The sequence below is a fragment of the Manihot esculenta genome, chromosome 12 (genome assembly GCF_001659605.2).
Source record: "Manihot esculenta cultivar AM560-2 chromosome 12, M.esculenta_v8, whole genome shotgun sequence".
NCBI classification, from domain to species: domain Eukaryota; kingdom Viridiplantae; phylum Streptophyta; class Magnoliopsida; order Malpighiales; family Euphorbiaceae; genus Manihot; species Manihot esculenta.
Genome location: NC_035172.2, coordinates 36,338,623 through 36,362,518, shown reverse-complemented (window position 1 = coordinate 36,362,518; position 23,896 = coordinate 36,338,623). Strand labels below are relative to the sequence as shown.

Here is a 23,896-nt window from a genome sequence, read left to right as displayed (position 1 = left end):
CTTAACCTCCTCACTTTCTGTTTGCCTCCGTCTCTCCTCGCGAAAGGTTTAATTCTCTCAATCCTTTTTCTTTTCTATCGGAAAATCTCAGTTCTCAACTGTCATTGATCTGTTTTTTTTTTTTTTTTCCCGTTAATCGCAGGCGAAGGCGATTTCATTCGCCATTTACACTTCTTGAATGGATAAGAGCACTCGTAAGCTTCTCCTACTTTTCTCCGTTCTTCTCTTCCTTTTTGTTTTCTTTCTTCCTACTGTTTGGTTGCCTAGAAATACAGCAGAAAAATGAGAATGAGATTCACGATACCAATTTCTATAATGCTCTTGTTTTTTCACCCTCTCTAATTTGGTTGGCGAGAAATCACTGGAAAGAGAAGAAGAGAGTTTGTAATAAAATTAAAAGGAGATATGAATGAAAGCAAACACAATGAGGAAAAGAATGAAGCAAAGATATGTCGGTTTTAAGATAATAAAATTTTAAAGAAATTCAAGTGTATGGAGCAATAATAATAGATAGACATTGTGAGAAAAGCTAATGCATGTAATGATCGATTTTCTCTGGCAGGCTGTTTGCGTATATAGAAGGCTTGCTACAAATAGCTTAACCAGGGTCTGAGTAAAGGTGAGACGAGACGTACATTCATATTTACGTGGAGAGCTAGCTAAGGAGCAGAGAGGGCTATCTCCCGAGCTAGCACTTAATTAATCATCAATGTCGGCTCAAGAACCAAACCTGCAATCGCTGACGCGGCGGCCATCCCGCAGTGCCGCCACCACCTTCTCCACCGAGGTCTTCGACAATGAGGTCGTTCCCTCCTCCCTCGGCTCCATCGCTCCAATCCTCCGCATTGCCAACGAGATCGAGAATGAGCGTCCTCGCGTCGCCTATCTCTGTTCGTATATTGCCTTATTTATTTTTATTTCTTAATGAACTTTTATTTCTCTATATTTTTTTGAAATAAACTTTTTTATTTTTCTCGATCATAGAAATTTTTTTTGTTATATATATATATATATATATATATATATATATATTTTTTTTTTCTGGGTATAGGCCGGTTTTATGCGTTCGAGAAAGCGCACAGGTTGGATCCGACCTCTAGTGGACGCGGCGTGAGGCAGTTCAAAACATCTTTGCTGCATAGATTAGAGAGGGTAATTTTCAATTGATTAATTTTCTAGACCAGTTTAACAACTTATGAGTTGGTTTTACCATCTAATTGAGATTTAATAATTGTTTTTTACACGTAGAACAATAGCGGGCTAATAAAAGTTACCAAACATTAGTGGTACATTTAAATCAATAAACTTCCATTTTTTTTGCACATAACATGAATATATTCATTTTTAAAAGATGAAAGTAAATTTCTTGCTAATCAAGGTAGCTTGATTTCTCTCACTTAAGTGGATGAAATCTTTTGAGATATTCCTTTTCGTGGTAAAAAAGAAAAAAAAAACTTTTAATTCAAAATGAATGAGTGTATAGTTCTAAGTGTATTTTATGATTTATTAAAATTATCATATGAATAGTTGTAATTATTTAATTTTTTATAAAATCTTTTTTAAAAAATTAGAAATTTGTAAGTAATTTTAATTTTGAACATTCACTTTTATTGGAATGACGAATTTTTATTGATCTCTTTCTGTAATTTTTATTGAATCACTACACCAAACTGGGGTTCCCATATGATAGAACTACTATTATATTGTTTAATTTATCATATCAAACGCCTTTTCCTTTGCAAAAGAACAGGGTAATTGGTGTCGGTAAAGTCTCTATTCAGCTGTTTATTTTGATATATTCACTATAAAATGTACATTATTGTCTAATATTAATATATTGGCCGAATATATATTTAAGCCCCTATATTAATTTTAAATATCTGAATTAAAATAATAATTTATTCAACTTTTAAATTTATAAAAATTATATACAGTTATATTATTGATAATTTATTAAAAAAATAATATTGATCACACATATTATTGATTATATTCAAAATTTTATCTAAATTTATAGAATTAGACAAATATAATTTTATCATTTCATAGAAATTTAGAGTTCAATTAGCAAAATTTCTTGTGATATGGTTAATATTGTTATAAGGTTCACCGTTATGAACCTTACGTAAATTTCCATTCAGGACAATGCATCCAGTCTTGCATCTCGGGTGAAAAAGACTGATGCGCGGGAAATAGAGAGCTTTTATCAGCAGTACTATGAACACTATGTTAGAGCACTTGACCAGGGAGAGCAGGCAGACAGGTTAGCGCATAATTATTGTCATTTTTTCAAAAGATAATTTCGCAGTGTCCTCCCATTTTTTTATCGTGCTTTGTGTGAATTGAAACATTGTGTTCATATTTCCTCACAGAGCTCAACTTGGCAAAGCCTATCAGACAGCAGGAGTTCTTTTTGAAGTCCTTTGCGCTGTCAATAAGACAGAAAAAGTTGAAGAAGTTGCCCCTGAGGTTAGATACCATTTTAATATTTCCATTCTAGGTTGTTGGGCTAGTAGCCTTGCTGCTACGTTTATCATTTTTGATGCCATTCTGAAGTTTCGTGGAGTATGATATTTGCAATGACTTTACCGGGCAGATTATTGCTGCTGCTAGAGATGTCCAAGAAAAGAAAGAAATATATGCACCATACAACATTCTTCCCCTGGACTCTGCTGGGGCTTCACAGTCTATCATGCAACTTGAAGAGGTAAGACCGCGAGACATCTCCCTGTTTCTGCTGTCGTGAGTTATTCCTTCATCATGTCTTTCGGTGCTTGTCTTGATTCTGCTTAAGCTTTCCCTGTTTATCTATGCCAGGTGAAGGCTGCTGTTGCTGCACTTTGGAACACTCGTGGCTTGAACTGGCCTACATCATTTGAGCAGCAGAGGCAAAAAGCTGGGGATTTAGACCTTCTCGATTGGCTAAGAGCCATGTTTGGCTTCCAGGCATGTGCTTGACCCAAAAATTAAATGAGCAGTACATAAGCAAAAGAAATCTTCATAGCTAAGAAATGATGATGGTATTCAGAGAGTGCTTAATGAGCTATTTATATTGGTGAACGCAGAGAGACAATGTCAGGAACCAGAGGGAGCATTTGATTTTACTACTTGCTGACAATCATATAAGGCTTAACCCCAAGCCGGAACCTCTTAATCAGGCATTTACTAATCTTTCATTTTACTTTTGTTATCATTTTGGATCTTGGACAAATGTTATGCATTCTCCTGATAATTGAAGCATCCAAGATGTAATCGCTTTTAAATGTTTTTGAATGTTGAATTCATAGCTTGAGCTGAAGAGAATCATGCGGTGTATACATAGTAAATAATTTGTCCTACTTTCTAGTCAATTTCATTTATTTTTAGTTCTTTATTATATTGCTTGCTAGAAGGTTTCGATGCATATGTATGCTTTTGTTCTTTTTTTATATATTCTTTATGAGGAGTTTCAAACTGCATATGTTATTTATTGACTGAGTCTTGGTAAAAATTTTCCTCTACGCAGCTAGATGAACGAGCTGTTGATGCTGTGATGAACAAGATTTTTAAAAATTACAAAAATTGGTGCAAGTTTTTAGGACGAAAACACAGTTTACGGTTAGATATAAGAATCTGTTTAATTTTCCCTGCGGACTTTTCAATGCGTTCATAATTCAATGGGAGCTTCTTTACAACCTTCATAGTATTAAGATCTGTGTCATTTCTTATAGTCTCCCTCAAGGTCAGCAAGAAATACAGCAGAGAAAGATTCTTTACATGGGTCTATATCTTCTTATCTGGGGTGAAGCAGCCAACGTTCGCTTCATGCCAGAATGTCTATGCTATATTTTTCACAATGTAAGTGCTCATACTGCTACCAATGGATTTATTGTTTAGAAGAAGCAGAATATGCTCTAATTTATTAACTGTTCCATAATTTTGTTATAAATGTTTAGATGGCATATGAACTTCATGGCCTATTAGCCGGAAATGTCAGCATTGTTACTGGGGAAAATATCAAGCCTTCTTATGGGGGAGATGATGAGGCCTTCTTGAGGAAGGTGATAACACCCATTTACCGTGTCATTCAAAAGGTATGTTCGATCTAGTAGTAACGCTAGTTCGACTGCTGTGGTCAAACTTGAGGTTTCTCTGTTCTAAATATGAAAAATATGCTTTAATTTTTCCAGGAAGCTAGTAAGTGCCAAAATGGAAAAGCTTCTCATACAAAATGGTGCAATTATGATGATCTAAATGAGTATTTTTGGTTAGTTTTGATTTAATAGATTTCTTATATCATCAGAAATAATTTTGTTTTTATGTTTACTTGTGTGGTTAAATGCTCGATGTTGGCATACGTTGTACAGGTCAACTGACTGCTTCTCCCTTGGTTGGCCCATGCGTGATGATGGAACATTGTTCAGATCAACTCAGGACATGGGACAGGTGCTTTTAATATTTTTGGCGGTTGCCAAAACTCAACTCGTAAACTGAATTGATATTCTGGTCTCTTTCTAATATAATTGCCATACAGGGAAGAAAGGCTTCTCCAAGAAAATCTGGAAGCACTGGCAAATCGTATTTTGTTGAAACCCGAACTTTTTGGCACATCTTCCGAAGTTTTGATCGCTTGTGGACTTTTTATATACTCGCTCTTCAGGTACTCTGTTTGACATAGTAGATATCCTAAGTTGGTACAATTTTTCTAATAATTTTGAGCACCAGAGCAAGTTAATGAATGAACTGCATATTGCAGGCAATGGTTATCTTTGCTTGGAGTGGGGCCTCATTTTCAGAAATTCTTCAAAAGGAAGTCGTATATAGCGTATCCAGTATCTTCATTACGGCAGCCTTTCTTCGCTTTCTTCAAAGTAATGTATTTTGACTTGATTGTTCATCTAAAATTGTTTGTCTTTCTCATCTTTCAAATATCAAGTGCATACGAATTTTGCATTCACTACGTGCAAGTTTTTCACATTTCCTACACCGCTCTATTTTTTCTCAAAACCCTTACGATCAAGGGTAATATTGTGAACTTCTCAAATTTGGCATCATCAGATGTGGTAAATGAGTAATGGATAAATTTGTAAAACCTAACTGAAAATGCTCGACTAAAAATTCAGCGCGGAGGGAATAGCTGGAACGATTGATTTGAAGCAGTTGTCTGTTTTCTTAATGCAAATATGGCAGGGTGTGCTTTGGACTGCAACGTTCGACACTGTATAATGATACTATGCCCCAAGGCAGTGGTTTCCTAGATACACGTGCATACTGTAGTAACTAACATTCAAAGTTTAAGAAGAATGACCTTATGATGCTTTGGCTATAGTCCTTGAACCCCTGTCAATAGCTCGTGCAAACGAGCTAGCAACAGTGGAAAAAGGGGAGAATTGCTAGGTGAAAATTTTTTTGTATATTAAATGGTTCATTAGAAAATAAATAAATGATCAGCTATGTCATATAATTTTCTTACGTTTTGATTGAGTAGTGCTATATCACTCATTCCCCAATCACTTTTTATAAAGTCATGTCATAATTATTATTTTCCTATATGTTTTATCTTATTTTGATGTAATGATTTGCTATGATAAAAATTAGTATTATTATGAAATCGTAACAAATGTGAAACTCTCATATTTCTGAATAGAATCTATTTAAAGTTATAATTAACTGAATGATTTCTAGAACTGGAATATATGAAATGAACGTATTGAAAGCTTTGGAAAATAAAAATTTTTCACAAACTGTTCTCTCTTGTTGCAGATATCTATATATTATTTATCACAATTTATAATGAGTATGGAAAAACTTATCTGAATTCAGTCTATATGGACCCAAGATATATAGATGTGAGTCCCATAATACTCATATTTATATGTATTGGGGCAATAATGGGTTAAGTCCATCTAACAATTTTCCTAGCGGCATTGTGGTTTTAAACAGTCACCCACCTAATAGTACCTTAATTTTGTTCAATCAACTTCGCATTTAGTGCTTTGAGCCTGTTTTTTCAGTTCTTCGTAAAAGAGAGAATTCAGTATAAAAATTGTACTAGCTATGGGTAGCAAAATTTTCTATGCCTTCAATAATGCAGTGCTTTTATGCCATTCTCATTTGCTTCTTTGATAAATTTCTGACTGTCAACCTTACCTTTTCACTGCTCGATTTCTGTCCAATTTGCTTCTTCTTATGATTATGTATGTATGCATGCATGCGTGTCTAATGCATTAATCTGTTTCTTATTCCACCTTTTATGTTTGGTTGCTACTGATAATGGTTGCCTGATTTATCATGGATTTGAGAGAGAAAAAGCTTAGCTGATAGTATCGCAAAAAATTCTGGTACTCTTCTGGAATTTTTTGTTCCTTAAAGCTCATAGTATCCAATTTTAACTCACCATCTGTTTTTCTGGCACTATTTCAGGTGAACAGTGCTTACATTTCAAGTCTACTGTTCATCTCATTTTATCTCTTTCTCTCTCTTCTTTTTTTAGGTATTCTGGACCTTTTTCTGAATTTTCCGGGGTTCCACAGATGGAAATTCACTGATGTGTTGAGAAACATTCTGAAGATAATAGTTAGTCTTGCATGGTTGGTTATTCTTCCGTTGTGTTATGCACAGGCCTTTAACGTGTCCAGGAAAAGAATCAGAAATTCATTGTCATTCCTTCGTGATGTAAAGGAAATTCCTCCGCTATACATTATAGCCGTGATAGTATATTTGATTCCAAATATTTTGTCTGCTGCTTTGTTTATCTTTCCCATGTTTCGAAGATGGATTGAGAACTCAGACTGGCTTGTTATAAGATTCCTTTTGTGGTGGTCACAGGTATTTATGCTTCACTTCTTCTTTACTCTTCTTACTTGATTCTGAAGTACTGAATTGCATTAGAACTGAAACTTAAATTGGCTAATAAGAATATCACCATATCTCTTTCTTGATTGAACTTCGAAGTAATTGGAAAAAAAGCTTAATTATGTAATAGAATAAAGGAAAACATAATTCTCATTGTTTGCACTGAGAAAGACCATTATCAGTGAACCATGAGCAAGTTAGTGGTGTAGAAGGATAATATTTGTTATCAATAGAGATTACAACCTATTTATACATGAGAGATGATATCTAAATAGGAAGGAAGATCAAATCTATGATTATACAATGCTAAGATTAAGTGACTGATCCATCTATCAATATTTACTTTTTATATTAACATATTTATTAATCATGTCCAACTTGTTACATATATATAATCAATTTCAGTCATAAAAACAACCAACCCAAAATAATCAAAATAAACAAAAAATAAGAAGAACCCGTGAACAGTAATTGATAAACAGTAGCCGTGAACAGTTTCTATGAACAATATCCGATAAATAGTGCCCGATGTCTCCAAATGTTACCTTTTATGGTAACCAAAATGCACAGAACCCTAAATCTCTAAACGTTAACCTTTATGAGTAATCCAGATGAACATATCCCTAAGTGTCCAAATGTTAATTGTTATTGATAATCCAAATCTCTAAGTCTCCAAATGTAACTCGTTATGAATAACCTAAATGAACAGAGTTCTAAGTCTCTAAATGTTATCTTTTATTGGTAACCCCGATGATCAGAGTCATAAGTCTCTGAATGTTACCTTTTATGAATAATCCAAACAGAGCTCTAAGTCTCAAAATGTGGATAACCCCGATAAACAGAGTCCTAAATCTCCATATATTATCCTTTATGGGTAATCTCGATGAACAGAACCCTAAGTCTCCAAATATTATCCTTTATGGTAACCCAAATGAATAGAGTCTAAATTTCCAAATGTTACCCTGGTAACCCAAAATGAACGGAACCCTAAATTTTCAAATGTTACCCTTTATGGATAACTCGAGTGAACAGTCCTAAATCTCCAAATGTTGCTATAAGTTTCCAAATATTATCATTTATGGTTAACCCAAAATGAACAGAGTCCTAAGTCTTCAAAATGTTACCTTTTATGAGTAACCCAAAATCACGTTTTATCTGACTCAACCACTACTCTCCAAAAATTTTAAAACTTGACGAGAGAGAAATTAAATCTCTATGAGACTAGCTCTGATACTATGTAGAATGATAATATTTATTCTCGATAGAGATTACAATCTATTTATACATGAGAGACAATATCTAAATAGAAAGAAAAATCAAGTTTATGATTATACAATTCTAAGATTAATTAACTGATCCATCTATTAATATTTACTTCTTATATTAATATATTTACTTCCTATATGAGCAAGTTAGTGGGAAATGGATCATAATATGGCTAAAATTAAGCAGCCCTGAACTTTTTGCTAAGCTTTTGTGTATCATATATATATACTCGGTGCACGCATGTAGAATCGTTATATTTTAGTGTAATTTTAAAAACCAGTGAAATTACAATTACAAGATCAAAAGAGGAAAAAAAAACAAACGAGTACTAGCTGATACAGTGTAGAGTTTTAAACTTAGAGAGCATCTTACTTGCTTGAAAAATTAGTTATTGGTTTGACTTGATTTCCGTAAGGGCAAGAACATAATGTCTTAAGGGAGGATATGGAAACGGTTTTTTTTCCCAAATATGGTTGAGTTGCATTTCAATTAGTGGATTAAAGCTGGCAACTGGGTGTGATTTATATTTTTTCGCTTTATAGTTACTGCAATTCAAATATGCATATGGTGCTGCAAGCCGTCAATCTTTTATCTATCTAGTTTTTATGTTGCGACTCTTACAGTTATAGCATGCAATTTTTAGATTAAACAATTACTATGTTCTCAGAATGACTCTTCACTATTCATTGGCTTACTAAATTTCAAAAGTTACGTCACGCTTGTTTATTTTGTTAGATACAATTAATCCAAGCAATTTCCAATTCTTCTTCAAATTTCTGAGATAGAAAACTATCCCTTGGTTTAATTCATTTATTTGTCTGCAGCCAAGAATTTATATTGGGAGGGGAATGCACGAAAGTCAATTTGCACTTATAAAGTATGTTTTCAGAAGAGTTCATGATATATAGTGATTGTATTCATTCATGAATTTCTTTTATTAGAATTTTGTTGATTGTCTGAATCTTCTTTTTGATCGCAGGTATACCTTTTTCTGGGTGCTACTTTTGTGTTCAAAATTTGCATTCAGCTATTTTGTCCAGGTTGGCTTTAACTTTTTAGGTGCCATCGTCGATATTATTACATTGCAAAATAGATAAAATCTCTTCTAACACAGATATTCTTTCTTCAGATAAAACCTCTGGTGAAGCCAACAAAAGACATAATGAAAATTAAGCATGTAGATTACAGGTGGCATGAGTTCTTCCCAAATGGTATTTGGCTGCTCTCACTTTCTCAACTAAATTTTCGATCTATTTTAGCAATTATCCTGTGAATCTATGCTAACAATTCTCTCGTGATTCTAGCTAAACACAATTTTGGAGCAGTTTTGTCGCTCTGGGCACCAGTAATCTTGGTGTGTACTCTCCATCATTTCTAATTTTAATTTAATATTGATCAAAAATTTTTTTTCTCAGTTGTTCAATGGTAAAGATATATGTGCATTGTAATGTAGGTCTATTTTATGGATACTCAAATTTGGTATGCTATTTACTCAACTATATATGGTGGCTTTGTTGGAGCTTTTGATCGCTTGGGAGAGGTAACCCCCTCAAATAATTTTTAATTTGTTCTTCTTGTTGTTTGTGCTTAAAACTTTGAAAGCATAAACCTTACCTAGTACATTATATGGAAGAAGTCATGTGGACATATTTATCTTGCTTCGATATCGTACATTCCTTTACCATTCATGCACACTTTTTTGGGGGGACACTATGCTTTGTTAATAAAACTAGAAATGGAAAAATTATTAAAACTTCAATATAAATTTAGACTTGTGCAGTAGGCTATCCTGTCTAGCTACTTTCATCACCACCCATATCAAAATTTTGAGAATTGTTAAATGGCCGATAACTTCTAGAAAAGCAGGTATGATTATGTTGTATGTTCTTTGTTACTGCAAACTAAATATTGCTTAGATATTTGGAGGTACATTGTTAAATTGATTAAAGTTCACCACTGATGTCAACCCTGTTTTTAGTCTTCTCATAATAGTGACCTTTATTTATTCTCGAAGCTCATAATAGTAACCTGAGAATAGCTAAATGGCCTTTAATGCTACAGAAGTAGGCATTCACCGCCGATGTGAACCCTTTTTTTAATCCTACGTTGTGCAAGACATGCTTTAGTTGGTGAGAGTATAAATTCATTTTACATTCAAAAAGGATGTTCAAATTTCTTAGCACAGGAAAGTCGCACAAACTCACGTCAAACACAAATAAAACAGAGGATCTCTACCTCATAGAATACAGTAATGGCAATATAATTTTTAACATAGATTCATTAGGTAGGCTGCTTACGTAATAGCAAAAGTAGTACAAAAAGAATGGCCATATCTACAACAACAGTTTTAACTTCTTTCTAGTCAGATCTCTTTAACTCAAGAAGGGACATACATTCACCTAGCAAATATTGATAGCAGGATTTCAGGATTGCCAACAAGCAAAATTTTATTTTCAAGCCTTCTAGAAAAATTACAATGCAACAAGTCATTACATACTTCTTAGCGAATTGTGCCTTTCATGACCACCGTCCTGCTATTAATTGACCAACACCCACCGTGAATTCTACGTTACTGTTTAATTGGGCGCCGTAACCCAACTTTGGTTCATCCTGCATTTCTAATTCTGCTTACCAAAAATGGTCTACAGTTCTCGATTTCGTAACGGCGTCTCAGCTAGTAGCCACGCCATCCTACCTATATAAAGCTTGAGAATGGGTCACGGGTGTTGTGCCCTCGATACCTCTAATAATTGGCTTTAGCCAATAGAACTCAGTCCTGAGCTTCAGCTCTAGGGAAACTTCAAAGGGAACCAACTACTAGATGATACTATTAGTCTTTCGCCCCTATGCCCAAATCCGAAGAATGAGTTGTATTTCAGTCCTGTAGGCCTCCACTAGAGTTTTGCTTTGGAATTTTTTTTCATATAACGCAGAAAAACAAAAAAAAAAAATTATGCATTACTAATAATTATTTTCAGATTTAGGGGATAATATACTTGTTCAACAGGCGAACAAACATAACAAATTAATTATTCAACACTCAAAATATCTAACAACTAGCTTGCTGAAATAGCACACTTGTTCGACACTACTCAAACCAGTGTGCTGTGTTAGCAACATAGTATTACAAAGCCATTTCATCATAAGTGTAAACAAGTCCCTCTTATTTGACATTTATAGACTCAACTATTTAAAAGTCGCAGCGGTTACATTTCTCGATTCTCCTGTTTAAATCTAAATCTAGATAAATTTCTTGCTTCAACTACCATTAAAGAAAAAGGCAGATAAGTTTTATGTATTTTTTTTACATTAAATTTATATAAATATTTTTTATTAAATTTAATTATTAAAAAATAAATATTTAACATTAAATTTTTTTATTTTTAGAGAAATTAAAATATTTCATTTCATTGATTGAATTTATTAAAAAAACTATTTAATAATTTATATAATAAAAATAATTTCTTAATTTTTAAAAATAAAATAAATTGATGTTAAATATTTATTTTTAAATAACTAACTTAATACCAAAAATATAAAACAAATGTAACGTTAAAAAAAAACATGCCATATCACTTATGCTGCTGAGATGGTTTTGTAACACCAGTTTGCTTGTTTAAGTGGCACACTTATTTGTTACTAAGCAAGCTGGTTAGACACTTTTAAGTGTTAGACCAACTAGTTTGTTCCCTCAATTCTAAAATAATTTTTGGTCATGCAGGTTTTTTTTTTTTTTTTTTTTTTTTTCTGCATGATTTTAGAAAAAACATTAGGTTTTGCTCCTCTCTGGCATAGTCTTCTAGGTCCCGATAGACATGTTTTCACTTGAACGCTTCACAAATGATCGAGGTTGGTCAACGGTGCAATTCTCAAGAGACTCACCCGTCAGATTCCTTGCCCGTTGACTTGCACACGTGTTCCTTTGTACAAACTATCCTCCTTACTTATATTAGCTTCCGTATGTGCTCTTTTTTCCTCAGTTCAATCCAATTTGTTGAACTACCTTTCTGTGTGAAGGCTGACTTCACCATTGGTAGGAGACTACGTGCTGCGCAGTTGAAGGCAATTGAAGTCCATTTACGCTTCTTACTTGCAAGAGTCGTGACGAACAACATAGGAGTGGCTTCTTAGTTTTCATAATAGCACCCACTAACCTTGGACTAACAACGGGATAGCCATCTTCTTTCCCATAAATTTCCGTCCCATTTAATGGAAGTTGAATTCAAAACATCCAATTTAGATTTGCACTATCAAGCAAGCATAAAATTCTCAGTGAAATAACTATAATGCTCGACTTAATTTTTGTGAACTTAGAACATAAAATATATGGTGTGTTGATTTGTTCATTTCTTTCTTTCTTTACAGATAAGAACTCTAGGTATGCTAAGATCACGGTTCCAATCCTTGCCCGGTGCATTTAACACATATTTGGTGCCTTCTGATAAGACAAAAAAGAAAGGGTTCTCTTTCTCAAAGAGATTCGCAGAGGTTATACTGATAATTTGAAGTTTTTGACACTAGTATTTGTGGTCATTTGCATATACTTCAATTATTATTAATTTATTTCTATGTAGGTCACTGCAAGCAGGAGAAGTGAGGCTGCAAAATTTGCTCAGTTGTGGAATGAAGTTATATGTAGTTTCCGTGAAGAAGATCTCATCAGTGATAGGAAAGGCTCCTTCACGGATATATATTATTATTGCTACAGCCAACATCATTTTTTTTTTTAAATTTCCTGTTAAGAATAATACGGTCATTCTTCTAATACAGGGAGATGGATTTGTTGCTAGTTCCTTATTCATCAGATCCTAGCCTCAAATTAATTCAGTGGCCACCATTTCTGCTAGCGAGCAAGGTCTTCATATTTGCCTCTGAAGATTTAAATACATCCTTTTTTTAAATTTATTTTACATTTGTTAGAAAAGAGGGTCTGAATCCTAAATTGAATGGAACACATGCAGGGTCCTCTGACCCCTGCTATTTCCACCAACAGAAAACTCCCAATAAAAAGGATGGAAAATCATGTATCTTTCCAAATTAAAAACATAATTTTCCGTCCAATCAACTCCAAATTCCCTTCTGCTAAATGTGGTACAACTTGATAGTTCAGTTCTTTGCAATAAATTGGCGGATACTCTTTCCCATATAACCACTGTGGTTGCTCAAATCATGTGAAACTTAATAATCAGGCTCCATGTGAATAATGATATACGCCAACAGCACTAGGTAGGCCAGAGGAGGCTATAAAATCTCCTCCTATATTAATCTTGATCCAGCTAACGACCAGGAAACCAGCCCTGTAAAAGCTCTTGCCTTCCAGTAGCAACCTTTATTACACAAGACATTCACTTGCATCTGTTGTCCTCTGCGATATCTCTCAAATTGTATATTGGTTGTTTTTAATTATTGACATCTTTCTTCATTTTCAGATCCCGATAGCTTTGGATATGGCAGCTCAATTCCGGTCAAAGGATGCTGACCTCTGGAAACGTATTTGTGCTGATGAGTACATGAAATGTGCTGTGATAGAATGCTACGAGTCCTTCAAGCATGTCCTCAATATCCTGGTGGTTGGAGAAAATGAGAAAAGGTTTTTCTTGATACTCTATTACTCTGTATGGGATAATGCATTTCCATATTCTGTATTTTATATTTCCTTTTATTGGTAGCTTGAGATATTGGCAATCGTAACTAGGGGCTAGCTTGTCAATTGTTATGGCTTCATAAAGTTGGAAAGGGCAATTTGCTTTTGCTCTTTAGATTGGCTCCAGAATGAAAAACTAAAATTTCGATGTGTTTTGTGCTTTAGTGGTTTATATTTCACATTTGTTGCTCCCTTAGATATCAGAATCTCCTCTGATGATTATTTTCTTTGTTCTCACCGTGACTATTGCTCTCTCCCCTCTAAAATGTGCACCTGTAGAATTGGTAAACCTACAAAATTGAGGTACTGTGCTACTGGCATAAAACAAGTGTGGGGTTCTGTTATAAATAAAGCATCGCTTAGTTTAGGAAGATGCCTTATCCTCCTGCTCCAAGTTTTCTTCTTCTTCATATATGTATATTGTGACGTCCCACTCTTGTCCCACACCGAGTGGTGAGGGGAAAAATTTGAGGTTTATATATAGTTAGTTAGAAACTAAATAACTAAGGTTAACCATTTTGGAAAAATGAAAAAATAGATCCAAGAGCTATTTAGGCCAGCTTTAGCTTGGCTGTTACATGCATATATATGCCTGAAACGCGTTAGGCTGAAAATCCTCTTTACTGTTTATGCCTTTAATTCCATTCTTTTGAAAATTATGTCTATTGAATTGTTATTCATTTTAGAGATGTGTGATTGGGTTGTAATCCATGCTACAACGTTCCAGGATAATTGGCATTATCATCAAAGAAGTTGAAAGCAACATTTCAAAGAATGCATTTCTTGCAAATTTCAGAATGGGTCCCTTACCTGCTCTTTGCAAGAAATTTGTGGACCTCGTTGAGATTTTGGTCAGTCATTTGTACTATTTATGACTCCATGACGCTTTTACTAAATCTGAATCTCTCATGGCTTAAAACTTGCTACTTTTTTTTCCATGTTGCAGAAAGTCGGTGATCCATCCAAACGAGATAATGCGGTATTATTGCTACAGGATATGTTAGAAGTAGTTACCCGTGATATGATGGTGAATGAGAACCGGTTGGTAAACCTTGTTTCATCCTAGTATGGGTGTTACAATCTATCTGTTTTCTCTAAGAAAACTGACAATCTTGCTGTTTCCTTATGTAATAACAAATAGAGAATTGGTAGACCTTGGACATGGTGGAAAGGATTCAGGAAGGCAACTTTTCTCTGGTACTGATACAAAACCTGCTATAATGTTCCCTCCTGCAATGACAGCACAGTGGGAAGAACAGGTATGATTGTATTGAAGAAAAATATAGTTTAATCTCTCATTATATGTAAGCATTGATGAAAATTTTCTTAATGTTGATTTAGATAAAACGCCTTCATCTCCTTTTGACTGTAAAAGAATCTGCCATGGATGTACCAACAAACCTTGAAGCGCGTAGAAGGATTTCATTCTTCACTAATTCCTTGTTTATGGATATGCCACGTGCTCCTCGAGTCCGTAAAATGCTTTCGTTCAGGTGCATTATTTATCAATAAATGATCTTGGAGTTGTTTCATAAGGTTGCTCTTTAGCAGGATTAACTGTTAGGAAGAAGTTCTTTGCATATAGCGCATTCATATCATCACCGAAATTAGTTTCTGCACTCATATTTCTGTTAGAAGTACATATGGGAAATCTAGATGTTGAATATATTATGAATCTTCTAGAAGTTGAAATTCTGTTGTGTTTCTTCGAGCAAAGCAAGCATATAGTGCTCAATTAAGGCTACTTTCATGCCATGGACAGTGTAATGACCCCATACTACAGTGAAGAGACTATATACTCAAAATCTGATCTTGAAATGGAGAATGAGGATGGTGTATCAATCATATACTACTTGCAAAAGATCTACCCAGGTAGTATAGCTTTTTAAACTATCATTGCGTGCTTTATGATTTGCTCTTTTCAGTAGGTTTTTGTATTACTTATTTAATAAACATCTTGCAACTTTGCTAGATGAATGGAATAACTTCATGGAACGAGTCAATTGTAAAAACGAGAGTGAAGTTTGGGAAAATGAAGAAAACATTTTGCTTCTACGTCATTGGGCCTCCTTAAGAGGTCAAACACTTTTCCGCACAGGTGATTTGATGCATTCTTTTTCTGATCCAAATTTGCTTATCATTGTATAGAGTCCATTACTAATAATTATATGTGTTACAGTCAGAGGGATGATGTATTACAGACGAGCTCTGAGACTTCAGGCTTTCCTTGATATGGCTACTGAAACTGGTAAACGATAAAGCTTCTTTCCAACATATTTGAGAAATTTTTATACACTTCAAACGTGGAACATTTTCTCATTTTCAGCAACTAGGCCTCATGAGCAATTGATTGTAAGAGAGAGTGTTTTTGCACAGGATTTTAAGTATAGTCTTTTGCCAATTAAATCTGCTTGTTTGCTTTTGATTTTGGCTTTCAGCTTTTATTTGCATCTTGTATTTGCTTGATTGGGCTAAAAATAACAGAACTACAAATCAACTGATAAAGGTCCACTAGGTATGGTTGGTTGCAGAAATGGCATCAAAGAGATTTTTCAGTTTAAGGTGAGGGAGGTCATGACACAAGTTAGCTTATAAAGTTAAAGATGGAATGGAAATGAATAATAGCCACGCAAATTGCTTTTTTTTTTTCCCCTTTTTTTGATAAAGCATTAAGAGTTAAATCATATCTTCAAAAATAATCAGAAGAGAAAATGAAAATGCAAATACCTGTTGTAAAGCAATTGTTTCTGAATCGTTTACTTCCAAAATTGAGATGATTACCTAACTTGAAGTATAATGTTGAAGACATGTAAGTTCTGTGAGGCCTGTACTTGGCACCTGTATCATTTGCTCATATATTTATTATTTTTCACTTGTTTACCTAAATGGGGATAAGCTTATGGTGATGTATTCACATTTTAGAGTTTTGATGTGGGCTTGGAGGTCAGACTTTTTCTTATATGTACAGAGATACTAGAAGGCTATAAGGCAATTACAATTCCATCTGAGGAAGATAAGAAAAGCCAGAGATCCCTGTATGCTCAACTAGAGGCAGTAGCAGACATGAAATTCACATATGTCGCTACCTGTCAAAATTATGGAAATCAGAAGCGGAGTGGAGATCGCCATGCAACAGACATCCTGAATTTGATGGTTAAGTATGTTCTGCCCCTGGCGTTTCTGTTAAGTGTCATAAACAGTTTAATCAATGAGTTCATATTGTTCAATACACTCATATCTGCTGCTGCTCTATAGCAATCCCTCTCTACGTGTTGCATATATTGACGAAGTTGAAGAAAACGAAGGTGGAAAAACTCAGAAGGTTTACTATTCTGTGTTGATCAAAGCTCTTGATAATCTTGATCAGGTGATCGTCATTTAATTCTGAATATTATTATATGCTACTAATTGTACCAAAAATGCTTACTTTTCTTCTATCTTCTGGAAAGGAAATCTATCGTATAAAATTGCCAGGTGCTGCAAAAATAGGAGAAGGAAAGCCTGAAAATCAGAATCATGCGATAGTATTTACTCGAGGTGAAGCTCTTCAAGCCATTGACATGAACCAGGTAAATCTTATGAAAGTTGTATCCTTATGGTTGCATTATGCATTTTGGTTCCTGGTGACTAATCATTTCAATTTGTTGCAGGATAATTACTTAGAAGAAGCATTCAAAATGCGTAACCTTCTTGAAGAATTTCATGAAGATCATGGGGTGCGTCCACCTACAATTTTGGGTGTTCGTGAACATATCTTCACAGGAAGGTTGGAAAACAAGTTTTGTTTTAGATCATTAGTTGTTCTTCATCAAAATTACATGTGTAATCACATGATATTTTGCTAACATATTTGTTGCAGTGTCTCTTCTTTGGCTTGGTTCATGTCAAATCAAGAAACGAGTTTTGTGACCATTGGTCAAAGAGTTCTTGCAAGACCGTTGAAGTACATCTCTCTCCTTGTTTCATCTTTTCATTTGATTATTTATGCTCATAGGACTAAAATCTATTGCACACCTTTCGGGTTTCATTATGACTAAACCCCTCCCTATGTCATGCTCAAGCGCGCTCATTCTCATGTTATTTTTTCTTGGCTATGCTAATATTTAGATATCTCCATGACTGATAATTGGGTACGTGTGATGTATATTTTTTAGTGAATCAATTTGGTTAGTTTGCTTTATTTGCTTTCTGCTATTTTTCAAGTTCTTTTTTGTTAATATCAACGAATCTAATATTTAAAATGCTAAAAAGTTAGTTTCTAAAAGCAGAAGGCAATTCTTTGGTGTATTCAATCTAAAGAAGAATTCAAGATTTGTTGAGTATATATATTTTTATGATGAAATTTAATTTATGCAAAAGGATAAGCCAAAAAGTGAACCAAAGGTGCCAAAATTAAAACAAACAGTTGGCTTATTTATATGCTACTATCAAAATGGATGCCGATGTTTAATGTTTCATCTTGAATTTGTATTGGCTGGTTTTAGGATCCGGTTCCATTATGGGCATCCAGATGTGTTTGATAGAATCTTTCACATAACCCGTGGTGGTATCAGCAAGGCTTCTCGTGGTATCAATTTGAGCGAGGATATCTTTGCCGGTAGTGTCCTTTTTTCTTTTGCCACCTTTTCTAATCTAGCAAAGGAATTAATTAGAGAAAACTATAAGATAGATGGTGCGATATAAAGATTTGCTTAATAACCATACATTAATTATTTGCATTTAGATTCTTGTATACTTTTTATATAAAGTTTAATACATAATATTTAACTAATGGTTGTTATGGCATTCTTACTTAAATTTGAAGTATTTATTTTGCTGAGAAATAATTTGAATAATTTTACCTATTTTCCCTGGAACACCACAGCTTCATTCACTTACCATCTTCATTTAAATATATAGGTTTTAACTCAACATTAAGACGTGGGAATATTACTCATCATGAGTATATTCAAGTGGGGAAAGGTCGAGATGTTGGACTCAACCAAATCTCTCTTTTTGAAGCAAAAGTAGCATGTGGAAATGGCGAGCAATCCCTCAGCAGGGATATCTACAGATTGGGACATCGTTTTGACTTCTTTCGCATGCTTTCCTGCTATTTTACAACAACTGGATTTTATATAAGTGCAATGGTAATTCCCTTTATACGCATAAATTCAAGTTGAAAACAATTGGACTAGTAGTTTAGTGTGGGCAAGAGAAGTTTCCGGGTTGCCCTTTTCTAGGGAGAAAATCTAAACGCCATGGAAGACAATTAAGTAGTTTCGGAGTACAACTTTGCTGACTTACTAGAGGAAATGACTAACAGATAAAAATATTTATGCAAGCGAATAAAAAAGCCAATATTTAAAAACTCATTTCAGTTTGCTTATAGCATCGATCAATTTGCTTCAAATCTCCATATGTTAAGCTGCATATAAGATCTATAAAAATTGCTCTTCAAATTTGTTTCATTAATCTCCTTATGAACTTCAATTAACATTTAAAAATTTTATCTTGCACTTCTTTTCTCATAAAAAAATTTATGAATATTATCCACCATTATAGTCGTTAGTCGCTTCAGAATATTATTTTGAGTATTTTCCTTTTTTTTTTTTTACTTAATGGGGAGGATGATAACTTTTGAGATAGTTTTCAGGAACGCAAGCAAGAGTTCAGTTAATGATCCATTAGATCCTCTTTGAAAGGGCAGTTTTACACGCAATATATCATTGTTAACTTGACTATTGCATAATGTAATTTCTCTCAACTTCTTAAACCCTACTCGAGGGAGTATTTCCTATTGAAGCAGAGAAGACATTAGCATTTGTACCTTGGAGAAAGTTATATGCGTCTGATATGCTGTCCTATATATTCATGAGGCGATTGTGAAACTTAAAATAACATTATCCTAGTATATAGATTGATGCTTATTTATATGTGTGTGTTCTTGGGCATGCGTATGAAGGTAAGGGTGTCTTCTTATATGGGAGGTTCAGCTGATACTGCCTCTTTGGTGTTATGCAGATGGTTGTCTTTACGGTTTATGCTTACTTGTATGGAAGACTTTACCTGTCATTAAGTGGATTGGAGGGTTCAATACTAAAATATGCAAAGATTAGAGGAGATGATCCGCTAAAGGCAGCGATGGCCTCACAATCCCTTGTCCAGATAGGTCTTTTGATGGCCTTGCCCATGGTCATGGAGATGGGACTGGAGAGGGGGTTCAGAACAGCATTAGGTGACATGATCATCATGCAGCTTCAGCTTGCTGCTGTTTTCTTTACCTTCTCCCTTGGTACAAAGGTCCATTATTTTGGACGAACTGTGTTGCATGGTGGGGCAAAATACAGAGCTACTGGACGTGGTTTTGTTGTCCGGCATGAAAAATTTGCTGAGAACTATAGGATGTACTCCAGGAGCCACTTTGTCAAAGGGTTGGAGCTTATGTTATTGCTTATATGTTATCAGATATATGGAAAAGCAGCAACTGATGCAACTGCTTATGCATTGCTCACATTCTCAATGTGGTTCTTAGTGGGTTCTTGGTTGTTTGCTCCTTTCCTTTTTAATCCATCAGGATTTGAATGGCAGAAGATTGTGGATGATTGGGACGATTGGGCCAAGTGGATAAGCAGCCAAGGAGGCATTGGTGTACCTGCAAACAAGAGCTGGGAGTCTTGGTGGGAAGAGGAACAAGAGCACCTCCTATACACTGGATTGCTGGGACGAATATGTGAGATCATTCTTGCCATGCGCTTTATCATCTATCAGTATGGAATTGTCTATCAACTACAAGTAACCAGGCAAAGTTCCGCTGGCAAAAGCCGAAGCATTGCTGTGAGTATACATATTAGCTTTCTATTCTCCTACAATCTGTTACATTTTCAGGCATGCATAATTGTTGTCCAAAATGGTAAAGGAATATATTTTGTTTATTGTCTTACTGGCCATTTAAATTATCAAATATTTAATGTGCTGAACTCCAAATTTCAAAATCTTCCGCATCAGAAAAGATACTGGTAGCGTTATATTTTTGGAGCCTGATTCCGGTTACTTGAAACATAATTTTGTGTAGTACTGGAAATCTCTCATGTCAGAGGAAAAAAGTGCAGGTTAAATCTCATTGTCTCTAAAAAAAAACTGATTTTTTTAATTTTTATACAATAAATCACCTTGGATGTCTAGAAAAGAATACATAATATACTAACACAGTTTATTAATTTAGATTTCTAATTTTTCATATGACAGTATTTTTTTTCAGTCTGAACTTTGCCGTAAATTAAGTAGACTTTTGCGCTGGTCATTTTATTATTTGTTTCAAGTGACAGATCGAAATTTAGTGATTACATATAAAATTTACCTGTAAAACTGCTTACCATATGCTGCTGATTTTTTTCTTTTTCCTTTCTTTTTCTTTTTTTTTAAAGATATAGCTGAGTTGCTAGTCTACATAACTTTTTTGGCTTTTATATTCTTCTATCTAACCTGCTTTTGTGATTTCAGGTTTATGGTCTGTCCTGGCTGGTAATTGTTGCTTTGATGATCATCTTAAAGGTTAGTGTTCATAACTTCAAATCCATGTCAAGTTCTGTGGTCATGTGATGTGCTATATAATGACTCCAGTTCACCTATTAAATCGCAGATTGTTTCCAAGGGCAGAAAAAAGTTTAGTGCAGATTTCCAGTTGATGTTCAGACTTCTCAAGATGTTCCTGTTTATAGGATTTCTGGTGATTCTTGTTATTCTGTTTACTACCCTTCATCTCACAGTTGGAGACATTTTTCAAAGCTTGCTAGCCTTTCTGCCCACTGGATGGGCTCTACTGCAGGTAACGTCTATCTCCTCCAACAAGGGAATATTACTGGTTGTTTTGCTGCATGAGTTTGGTTGTGAATTTATATCTAGTACCGTGTAGTATCGCAACTTGAACTTCCAGATATTAAGAAAACTAGCCATCGATGCTAATTTTACTAAAACTCTTATTTACTCTGGGTTGAGAATCTTGCAAGTTTATATTGCTAATATTTCCGAGTACAATCGAGTCATTACAAGGCATGGTTTTGCATGATCAGATGTCACAAGCATCGAGACCATTGTTAAAGGGTGTGAAAATGTGGGGGTCCGTGAAGGCTCTTGCTAGAGGATATGAATACATGATGGGATTGATCATATTCACACCAGTAGCCGTGCTGGCCTGGTTCCCTTTTGTATCGGAGTTCCAGACCAGGCTTCTCTTCAACCAGGCATTCAGTAGAGGGCTTCAGATCCAACGTATTCTGTCGGGCGGGAAGAAAAACAAATAGGTTCTACCTCTACTTGATCTTCATTATAATTTTGGAAGGTCATGGCCATGGCCACAGTTCATAAGTGCCAACATGAAAGTGTCCATTTTGTTTTATCTTTGGCCTTGCTCGTCCTTCGAAAGAAAGAATTTATAAGAATTTTGATCTTTGAGTTCCTCACCAGTCGATCATTAATAATTTGCCTAAATGATCATTTTTCATTTTTCTTGTTCATGTATAAACTCATCAATGTATCGCAGAAAAGCTCAAGAATTTGAATCTTCTTGATGTTATATGCGTTCTATTTCTTATGTCTGTGGCATTCATATTTTTCACACGGGAAAAAAAAAAGTACTAATTTTTTAGGAAGGAAAACTTATATATATATATATATATATATACACATCATCTTCTTAGTTATTATTCACGATTAAAATTCAGAAAAAGCTTGCAAGTTTAAAATTTTTTTGTCTTTCCACAAATATGCGTGGGTGCCGGCTGCCGGGTTCGAATTAATACAATAAACAAGTCTTAATTCAAATAATCTAAATATTTTTGCAATTTACATTTATATCTTAAATTTTTTTTATTTTAGATAATTAAACTAAATCTTTAAAATTTTTTTAAAAAAATTAACCAAAATTCATCCTACTTTGGCATTTTTATCATTTTTTACTTTGTATTTTTGAATTGTTGGATAAAATGATTTAAAATTTTTTGAACTCGCGTTTATATCCCAACTTTTTTAGTCTATTGTACAAAATAATCAAACTTTTTTCAGAAATTCACATTTATATCAACGCAGTAAACAATAAACAGGAGAGAGAAATGTATTTTTCATACTGAATCTATACAATGCATTCTCTATATATACAGGTGGAAGAATAATCTATAACACACTACAATCCTCTATAATAGAATATAGAGCTATCATATATACTTTTTGATGACCACTGGGCCTCACCACTCCTGGGTAAGGCCGGGGCTAAGAAGACAACGTTGGCCCAAAGTTTGTGAAGCCTTTTTCAGACGACTAGACCAGCACCTTCAGCCTTGACCCAAACACATGGGGCAGGCTGGGTAGCCCACGAGCCTAGGTCTAGTAAGGAGAAGTCCAACTCGGCGACATGACATGAGGAAGGACAGTAGGTCCAGTCATTTCACAGCCCTACTCGCACGGGTGCGGGGGAATTAAATGGCTGTCTGGCGTGGAGAGGAGTTTTGACGCATTCGTACATACGGACCTGAACGATAGGGACAGGTGGCACCATAGCAGAGAGGCCGTTAGGCGTCACTAGTAGACAAATAGAAAGGAATAAAAAGAGAGGAACACCCTTCTCTAAGGACAAGCTTATACAACTACTGTAAACCTTATTTTCTGAATCTCAGAACATCACTTTTATACACATATTTTGGCTTACATGTGCTGGGTAATTATCCCATACTTCTCAGCCCCTTCAAGCTAGAGATTGGTGTATTTGAGTCCTAGTTTGGATAACATGAAAAAGAAACTAGTTATTGTTAAGGACTTAGTGAAGACATTAGCAAGTTGTATGCTCGAGGACACATGAACTGTTTTGAGAAAGTTATTGGTGATATGATCGCGAACAATGTACAATCTATATCGATATGCTTTGTGCGTTCATGAAAGTTGGATTAGTGCTAATGTGGACAACCACTTCACAGTATAATGAAATTGGAGAGTGAAGTGAGATGTTGAAATCACGAAGAAGATAAGAAATCCATTTTAGCTCGCATGGATGTGTTTGCCATACTTCGATATTCAATTTCAACAGAAGATCGATTGACTATATTTTGTTGCCTTTTGATTTCCAGGATATGAGAGATGATCCTAAAAAATTACAAAACTCGAAAATTGAGCGTCTGTTGG

General features: G+C 34.6%; 1 protein-coding gene across 1 annotated transcript; it reads left to right on the top strand.

Annotated features, from left to right (window-relative positions):
- The first annotated feature begins 689 nt into the window (after positions 1-689).
- LOC110628216 (callose synthase 5) lies at positions 690-22,260 on the top strand. Its single transcript, XM_043948615.1, has 42 exons — positions 690-890; positions 1,052-1,152; positions 2,142-2,263; positions 2,373-2,469; positions 2,597-2,707; positions 2,818-2,946; positions 3,066-3,158; positions 3,506-3,597; positions 3,711-3,837; positions 3,936-4,073; positions 4,170-4,246; positions 4,347-4,425; positions 4,514-4,639; positions 4,736-4,850; positions 6,473-6,807; positions 8,925-8,977; positions 9,080-9,140; positions 9,230-9,311; positions 9,405-9,454; positions 9,554-9,640; positions 12,466-12,588; positions 12,675-12,765; positions 12,867-12,955; positions 13,530-13,690; positions 14,472-14,595; positions 14,691-14,785; positions 14,886-15,003; positions 15,086-15,237; positions 15,507-15,616; positions 15,717-15,842; positions 15,924-15,992; positions 16,713-16,902; positions 17,000-17,111; positions 17,194-17,313; positions 17,395-17,510; positions 17,604-17,687; positions 18,229-18,341; positions 18,644-18,873; positions 19,748-20,560; positions 21,227-21,277; positions 21,366-21,551; positions 21,796-22,260. Exons 1-42 carry the CDS (start codon positions 710-712, stop codon positions 22,024-22,026), a joined length of 5,760 nt encoding a protein of 1,919 aa, XP_043804550.1. The 5' UTR covers positions 690-709; the 3' UTR covers positions 22,027-22,260.
- The last annotated feature ends 1,636 nt before the right edge of the window (positions 22,261-23,896 follow it).